Raw genomic sequence first — 9826 nt, 5'->3', positions numbered from 1 at the left:
TTTCTGGTGTTTTCGAGTGATCAATGTAACCTTTAAGATCCAGTCATAACATTTAGACCCAATATGAAATGTTACTAGATACCACTAGACACCGTTGACCACCATGGGCAACAATTGGCTTTGATGCCCAAACACAATCCGTATTGGAGAGGACCAAACCCTTAATACAAGCTGGTAAGACAAATAAGAGATGAAAAACATAGCTAGACCTAATAACATGTTTTGTAGCATTAAGGGTTAAGTTATTTGTAGTGCACCAGGATCTGAAAATAAGCAAGTAAATTAGTTGGATGAAGAAGTGGGAGACTTGATTTGGGGAAGTGGAAGATCATATTCTAACCTCCCTATCTTTCCTCCAACAAACTCAGATATGGGTCTTGGAACAAGTCAGCCCCCAGCTGAAAGCTTAACCCCACGTGGTTTCCTCAATTATACGCATAAATGTGGCAACGTGTCAAATAATTGGAAAAAAAAATTCATTTCATTCATCAAGCAACACAATTTCCATACACAAGCTGTTAAAGAAATCACCAAAAAAAAAATACAAATTCCAATTCATTGAAGCAGAATTAAAAACCTTACCTTTTTTCTCTCTTTTCTTCTTTTTCTAAATAAATTATCAAACCTTTCATCCTGAAGTTTCGGTTGTTGTGTAATGTTTCATCCAGCATCCTCACCCTTCCTGAAAGTTGTATTTATAATGCTTGGAAGTGCTTCCACTGTTGCTTCTATTCTTACAAGGTTTCCCTCCTCAAAACAAATAAAAGCCAGCCGACAAACATCCCCATAATATCAAACTTGGGAAGCAACAAGAATCACCTCAACCCTTTTATAATACCTAAGAATTGCATCATTTGACTGTTTTCAGCAGAAAAAATGAAATTGTTAGAGTTTCTTGGGCAAGTTGTAAGTCTTCTTAAGGAACTTAGCCGCTGTCTCATCACTCCGGTAACACAAAACTCGCAAGAGTGTGTTTGGTTCCGTGGGACTCCACTGACCGGATGTTGGTGGCAATGGAAGCTTGGATTTAGCAGAAGAACCGTAACTCTCTGCAGTCATGTATTTGAATTGCTCAATCAGGCTGTCAGTTTCAGTATGAAATAAAGGGAGGATGGCTTTAACTGTTGTTGAAAACTTTTCGATCAAATCAACCGGAAGTCCATCACCATTGGACCAAAATAAATCCGTCAAGAACTTAAAATCTTCTGCTATTGTTTCATAATCTTGCAGGGTGAAAGCACGAGCAGGACCTCCAGCAAGTAAAACCAGAAGGAAACCATCGAAAGCAGCTTTCATTGCTTCAGTAATAACTCGTGTTCTGACTCTGTCATGCACAGTTAATGAAAGTACCTCCAAATAGTGCTCGAGCTCCTGAAGAAAAGGTTCAATTCTAGATGATGAAACTTCCCCAACATACAGCCCATCCCAGAGGACATGACTTAGATCATGGAAGATGACCTTATATGCAGTTGCCTCACACAGTTGTTGTATCCCTTCCAAACAAGAAGCAGCTGAAAGTTCGAATGCTTTCCCCATCCCATTGGCAATATTGTTGACATGAGATTCAGAACTTCTAAGATGCACAATTGTCCGTTTTGCCAAGACATCCAACTCCGTTCGAATATGCTGAAGAGTATTAATGCGACAGCATAGCTGGGGAATCCCGAACGAGCCATTACCATTTGTGGTCCCAACCTGAGATTTCCTGCTCTGTGCCTTTTGAAGCTTCTCCTTTTTCTTAAATACACCCGAAACTTTTGACCGTGATGAACATCGAGTCAAAGCAGGCATTGAGGGAACAAAAGTACTCCGGGTCCCTGTAGATCAGAGTATCTTGTATTTAACTTTTAGTTTTAGTCGAAACTGATAACTTCAGAGAAATAATGGAAAGAAATCCATGCTGTGGACTTCTACAGATTATGTAAAATACGTACCACAGTCAGACTTTGCCTTTGATATATAATGCTGAAGACATCTATCGATACCATTGGTTAAATCAGGAAGCAATGCTGCATGTATAGATATTGGTAACAAAAAGAATGCTTCTAAAGCTTCATCTACAATTCGCAAAACTTCAACAGAAGAGGGAGCAAATCGTTCTTTATTCGCTTGCGGATCCCATACCTATAAAGAGACAACAAACAGAAACGCATTGCAATGAACGGTCAGATACTAAATGAGATTCAAGACATGACAAAGGGTAGAAACTGAGTATAATCTATAAACATAAACAAAATTCCCCTACTAAATAGCTTTCATCTTCAAATCTTCCGATTATGGAAGACGACAGAAGAATATTTCAACTGACTCAAACCACTATCAAATAATTAAAGAAAAGGAACAAAAGCCATGAACCTCTTGTTGTAGATTCCTGTCAACCCATTCCTTCAGTCTGTCTATTCTAGTCTTTATCCATGATTTCACCAGATTAGAGACTACAGATTCAGCCTCATAAGGAGGCATCTCCCTTATGATTGACTTTCCACCATCCTCACTGTCCACTGAGTTTTCAACTGCGATCTGCACAAGATCTTTCTCCAATTTTTCTGCAGCTCTTAGCACTTGTAATACATCCGGTGTCAATTCACCAATGCTGGAAACAAATTGCTTCAGCTCATTCCCATAGCAGGAATGAAGAGTTGCTACAGCCACACCGGCTGAAAGAGGATGCCACCTCTTTAATATTGGACTAAAAATTGCCTTCTCACTGAAAGCCAGTGTACTGACATCTTGTGCAAGGATGGAAAGGAAAGGAAGCTGATTTTGCTGGTTCTTATTAGATGAGCGTTTGCTAGACTTCACCTTCTCCATTATCTGTCTAAATACATTATCAACAGAGAAAACCTTGAGTCACTTTCAGACAGGAATTTAATAAACTTGGTCTAAATATAGAATTTAAGGCTAACAAAACAAATATTAGGGTTTAGTAAGGGGAAATGCTACTCATAAAGAAATGATGACGCTGCACTTGGAAAATTTGCATATTTAATATGCCTGCAAAAACTTGCAAATGCTGAAAACCTATCTCTCATGTGGAAAACGTTAAAAACGAATTTATATCATGAAATTAAACTATAGGAGCCTTGTTATCTTGCAGTGCCCAATAATATGTATGGACATTTGAAATAGTGAAAACTTGCCTGAAAAAAAGCAGTGCGCAGTGATGATCGTATGTACATATCAACTCTCTCATGAGCCACATCAATTTCCTTTCTTTTTTTACGGTACTCATGTGAGATATCTTCTACCATTATCTTTGCTGATAGAACTCCCACAGAAACAACACATTCCAATAACTCAGTGTTATCACTATGAAAATAATTGTGGTAGGCAAGAAGCCTTTTCTCAGCCCAACCTAAGATTGCACTCAAAGTAGAACTCAATATCTTGGAGTAATTGGGATCTTTCATGGACTTTGAATCCTTTTCAACTTCCATCAACAGATTATTGGCAGCAAACAATAGATCCCCTTCCACTTCACCAGTAGCCACATAACGGTTAAACAATATCCACAAGAAACAAAGATTATGCAGCATCTGATTCATTCCAAGGACTACCCAAGTCTTTTTTATGAGTTCAAGAACCTCATCAACTTCTTCAATAACAGATGTTTCATCATTAACATCAAAACAAGCTTCTAACAGCATTTGGTAAATTCTGAGATTCAATGGGAATCCATCTGCCCAGTGGATAGTCTCAGAAGCAGACCCATCAAAGGTTCTACAAGCAAGAGATAAAACAATGCTCCGGAGTGCTTGCATAGATTCATTGTTTTTTCCAGTCTCCAAGGGCTTCTCAAGGGCTCCACGAATGATCTGTCGTAGTCGCTGCGGAGCAGTGTCGGTCTTGTCCAGTGGCAAGAGAGGATGCAATAGTAATCCAATTTCAAGAAGCTTCAGATTTCTCCTTTGCCAAGCTTCATATTCTCCTTGATTCGGAAAATCCGAAGGCTTGAGTTGCTGCAACATCTCAAGTGGCAACACTATTGACTCTATCCGTCTTCCAAGCTGATAAACGTACAGCATACATACATATGTACTGTTAATAAAAAAAATAAGAAAATTTGAGCAGCAAAAAAAAAAAAACATGAATGAACTCAAACTCCACAAACATTCTCAATAATCAACAATTGAAATATCCATTTTTGTCCACTGTGATTCCAGCATAAATTATCAAATTACAAAAAATTAAGAAAATTAAAAGCTTCTAATTTATTCAGCTTAGCACAAATTACTTCTATGGAATTACATAACTTAAGCTTAAATAAAGAGAAACGCCAAAAAAAGGTTGCTTTTCTCAGTAAAATTGAAAGGAAAAAAAAAAGACAAGAAAAAAGGTTAATATATACAGTTTTTAACAAACCTGAGCAGCAGCAACTCTCAAAAGAGCTCTTCTAACCCTGGAATCCGTTTGCTCTGAAATTCCCATCTGAACCCTCAACATGTCTCCAATTGTAACTGCCTTTTTGACTCGTTCCGAGTCAGACTCACCACTCACTTTCTTTCTCCCAGACGATCTCAATCCCAAAGCCTTCTTTACCTTACTCGCCGCCGTCGATGTCAAGGACCTTTGCAACGACGCCGTCGACGTCAGAGTCGGCGTCGCCGTCCTTTCCGAGTTCCTCTCCGACTGCGATATGTAAGTCAAAGGCTTCCCACCGGTACTCCGACAAGCTCCGACCAGAATCTCATAAGCCGTCTCACGGAGCGCCGAATCCGACAAATTCGTCGCCAACTCCCCGAAAGGACACGGCAGCGTCTCGGTCAAGAAATTAGGCATTGCCACCGCCGCCACCGTGGTCGTCGTTTGATGATGGCTGTGTCGTTTGGCTTGGCTGGAACTTCTATCCCTTAATCTACCCGACATGCTTGAGAATTGCAGAGTAAAAGAATAAATCAAAACGGGCTTAAAGATGAAGGTTTTATGGGATTGTTTACTTTACTGCCTTTTCTTTTTTATTTGTTAAGATTCTTGCTTGACTTTAAAGGAAACAAAATTAAACTTCTGCAAAATTAATCATAAAATAAAAGTTTAAAACAACAAAATAATATAGACAGACAGTCAAAGAATTTGGTATCTTTTGTAAGAAACAAAAATGGATGAGCATTAAGAAGAAAATAAACAAAATGATGGTATTGCCGTTGTCTTTGAGGGCAGCCAGCCAGACCGAGTCAGGAGCACGTGCCATGTAGTTTCTTCTTCTTTTCCTTTTCTTTTGTTTTTTTTAATAAAGATAATTGCTGACTCTTTCTTTATTTCTTTCTGGTCTAATTGAACTCCATCCTTATACTTTACAAAAATTTAAAATTTGGTCCCTCTATTCTAATTTGATACATTTTGATCATTGTAATTTATTAAAACTGAGAAATTAATTCAATTGTTTGAACCCATGTTAATTTGATAAAAGAAATAAAGGGATTAACTTCTCAGTTTGCATAAGGTAGAGGGATAAAATTTAAAATTAAACTTTTTTTTTTGGTGAAATAATTTTAATGTAGATTGGGATGTTGGACCAGTTTGGCATTTAATTTACAGTTCATAATGTAGCTTAAAGTTGTTGTTTTTTTCTTTTCTTTTCTAGATTCAAAGTTAATGTGAAACTCTAAGCATTATTTGTTGGTTTGGGTATTATGTGGTGAGTAAGAATTGAAATGGAAGAGAGGAAGTTGATGAGTGAATTTTGGTAAGTTTTTATTTCTCTTTTATTATGGCAATGATAATAACTTTGAAGTGGATGTATGACCTTAAAATTCAGATGCAATTTTTTTATTTTTCTTAATGAATTTTACTAATAAGTATCCCTAATGATAGTATTATAATGTTTAGTAATTGAATTTTTTGTTTTTAAATGAAAATTATAAAATCTATATTTATGTTTAAACTTGAATTGTAGTTCATATGTATAATGAAACTTTGATTTTGTTTCAATTTTACACATTTAAACAAATGAATATATACATTATTTTTATATTGGAATAATGTAATTGTTTGTGTATGCAATATATCAACGTAAAATAGTGCTAATTCTATGATGTTAGTGATTTATAAAACTTGAACCAAACTAAAATTTCATATATAAAATCACACAAAATTAAAATTCATGTATAACATTACACATTAAATTAAAGTTCATATACAATTTTAATATTTATCGCTTAAAATTTAAAATATTTAATTTTACCATCTCAATCAAATTGTCATTTAATTTCTATATCAACTTTTAACAACTATATTTGTTTAAAAAAATCATGCCGTAAATTTCTAACATATATGAAAATTTTGATTTTATAGTAAAAGCATGTGTATACTTGTCTAAATTTATTCTACTTTAAATTTTGTCGCTTCTAAATTCTATTTAGAATTATTTTAATTCAAATTATATTTTATAATTAGATTATGTGATAAATAATTTTATTCTGATTCTCCTCATGTTATTAAAAAATGATTTTATAATGACTTTTATGGGATTTATATATTTTTTTTCCTTTGAGTAAACTCACAATTGAAATATCAAACTTCTAAGCTTTTTTCTTTATTATATATTTTTCTCCTTTTTTTTTTTGTTTTATAGATAAAAGGGCAAGTAAAGTAATAGTGTTGACTGGTGTAATAGATTAGATTGCAAACAAGTGAGAGAATGATGAGGTCAATCAACCAAAAATATTTTATTTATTACGTCTTTCAGCTTCAAGCAAAATTGTTGTCAGAATATAGAATCTCAAAATAGCTTTCTTACTACAATTTGCTTCTTTTTGCTGCACGGATTGAGACCAATTTTTTTTGTTGTCAACAAGTTTAAAATTTGCGGTTCATTGCATTCTACATCTACTTTTGTGTTTAAAATTACGATTTACTCTACTCGTCTATAATTTTACATACTATCAATAAATTAAATGGTTATTTATTATTAGAAGGTGAAGTTGTTTGATTTTATTTTTAAAGATTTTTTATAATATATTATCCTTTATTAATTGATATTTTATAAAAAAATTTATATATAATTAATAAATTAAATACAAATTCTTTAAATTGATTAAATTTTAGTTTGATTTGTAATATAATTTATTATGGATTGAATCAGATCAATATAAAATTTTAAGCTCACTTTTTAAGTTTAGTCTCGACTTAATTTGAAAAATAGACTTAAATTTTTTTTAAACCTAGTTCATATTAAAAATGTTAAACTCAAACCTGATCATAAAAAATTTTTAGATTATTTTTTATATAAAAACAAATATAAAAATATAATATATCAAATATAGTAAAAATATTAAAATAAATGTTTTTTTAACAAATTGAAAACAAAGTGAACGAGCAAGTGATTCGGGTTGGACTAAGTCAGGCTCGAACTAAAAAAATTTTACTCAAAGCTCGATTTGTTTAGAAAACGAGCTTTATTATTTGTTCAAATCTATTTTTTAAACTTATACTTTTATTTAAAATCATCTCACTTTTCGGATGAACATTTAAGCATATGCGAATCAGCTTGAAAGCACATGAGATGGAATATGTTGAAAGGTATAGGAGATTATAAGTAATGAATTATATAAAAGAAATATAAAGTGAAGTAAAATTTTTAAAATTAAATAAACTTTAAAATGTTAATAATATTGCTTTTGTTAGAATTTATTAATAAGATTTTTTTGGGGGGGGGGGGGGAATTATTACTAAAGGGAGGCGTAAATTAGATATAAGAGTGAGTGCATGAAGTGACATATGGCAAATGAAAATCTTGCATCTATCTTAACTTGCCCTTTTCCTTTTCAGGGCACCGCCCTTAGGACTTAACTCTTTTCTTACTTCACATGATATCATAATTCTTATACTATATTTTGATTTCTTGCATTGAGTCAAACTTTAAATTGGTCATATAAACTTCAAACCATTTGAATCATCTTATTATATTTTTATTATAATATAAAAATAATATCAACAATAATTTAAATAACTCAAGTTTATATTAATATTTAATTCATGTTTAAAATATTTATTAATGTATATATATTTCTTACTAAAAACACATATATCAAATTTAAATTCACATTTAACGTCACAATAACAAATAAATTGACATAATATTTTATTAGAATTTTAAAGGTTCAATTAAAATTATTTAAAATTTATAAATCAAATTAAAATTTACTTACAACAATACAATTAATCTTCTTTTTTCTAAATATGGCCGTCATCCACTTTCGTTGCACATGCATTCATGTAGATTTGGTTCTATGCTTATCATTTACCTTTTTAAAAATTCGTTGTAAGGAATGAGTTAGTCTTAGATTTATTTTGGTCATAATTGTTTATTTGTTTTCAATATTATTTTTGATTGTTGTGTTTATTAGTAATTATTAGTAGGATTCTCGTTTTTTACCAAATTTAATTAAATTGAATGTGTTTGTATATGAATATAACTATTAAACACATCAAATTTGTGGACTCAATTGTGACTTATTAATAAGGTGTCCTTTATTTTAAAAATAGTTTAGGTTCGCATCATTGTTATTAAAAAAATACATTAAATTTGTCTGGTTACAACTATTCGTTATTATAATAAATGTTGTATAGCCTATTTAAGGGTTGAGCTATTTACCTAAGCTCGAACATCCTTCTAAAATTTGAGAGAATTCGGGTAAAAATATTAGTCTTAAGAAATATATTTGGGCAAAAAAAAAATAAACCTATTTAAAATATGGGTTAGGCTTAGGCTTGAACATTTATATTACGTTATTTTTATGTATCATGTTATTTATAACACTAAAAAATTAAATCTATAGTAATATATAATATTGTAATGTAAATATTTAAAAAATGTTAAGATGTCTATATAGAATTTTAATAAACGAAAAATACATAATATTATTAAATATTGAATTAGAACTAATATAAATATTTAAAAAGTAATATGGATAGGCCTAAAATGGTCTTGAGTTAGCCATTTACAAATATGGGTTGAGCAAAATTTTAGACCTATATTTCGAGTCGAATCAAGCTTGAACAAATATAAAATGCGTTAATATGTTTAAACTCGACATGATTGATGAACACCTCTAATGTTATAATAGTCCAATAATTAGAAAAAAAACAATTTAGAACAATAAAACAAAAACAAAGAATGGGACCAAAATTATTTATGCAGGTTGGTATAGCTACATATGGCAAGGTCTTGCCTAAAGAATGAAATTGCTATACAAATTCTCAATATAATAATTGATTATAATCCATTCTATCCAACTCACAAAAAGATAATTGCAGCCTTAACTCTCCACTTAATTGCTTTCCTATAAGAGGGTATTAATCATGTTTCTAGCATGTGGAAAAATAACACAATAGAATGCACAATTATTATTTCTTAGATAGGCAAATTTGTGTTTCACTCAATCTTCAGGGAATATGAATCTTTTTTTATAATGGCCATGTAGAATCTACTCCATATCTCAAATATATAAATGTTGGGATTTGATAGTTATCACAATCTCTTAATCACCTCCTTGTCCATAAATGAAGGATCATCATAAACTCAATTAAGGAAGGTGATAATAATCTTGTGATGCTAAGACTCTTTAGAAAATATATAGTTTCCTTGTACAATTAACACCTACATTTATTGCACAGATTCGATTTTGAAACAAATCACAAATAAGAGGATTAAACCAAAAACTCTCTCCATGTTAATGCATCATCATAAATAATCAAGCATCAACGAAAATCTAATAATAGCATAACAAAGATATATGAAATAAGCAAAATATGTAAGCACGAAGTCACCAAAATCAAAATATTATCTTTGTAACACCTCATTACTTGGTCCGATCGTCGAATCCAA

At 31.8% G+C, this 9826-nt stretch overlaps 1 protein-coding gene across 1 annotated transcript; it reads right to left on the bottom strand.

Annotated features, from left to right (window-relative positions):
- Positions 1-459: 459 nt before the first annotated feature.
- Positions 460-5197, bottom strand: LOC107962735 (protein unc-13 homolog). The gene is made up of 5 exons (XM_041115214.1): positions 4363-5197; positions 3141-4007; positions 2356-2814; positions 1935-2124; positions 460-1817 (listed from the first exon to the last, which is right to left on the bottom strand). The coding sequence occupies exons 1-5, from the start codon at positions 4864-4866 to the stop codon at positions 886-888; spliced, it is 2952 nt and encodes a 983-aa protein (XP_040971148.1). The 5' UTR covers positions 4867-5197; the 3' UTR covers positions 460-885.
- Between the last annotated feature and the right edge of the window lie 4629 nt (positions 5198-9826).

This window comes from Gossypium hirsutum, chromosome A06, assembly GCF_007990345.1.
Source record: "Gossypium hirsutum isolate 1008001.06 chromosome A06, Gossypium_hirsutum_v2.1, whole genome shotgun sequence".
Classification (NCBI taxonomy): domain Eukaryota; kingdom Viridiplantae; phylum Streptophyta; class Magnoliopsida; order Malvales; family Malvaceae; genus Gossypium; species Gossypium hirsutum.
This window is presented reverse-complemented; position numbering and strand designations above follow the sequence as displayed.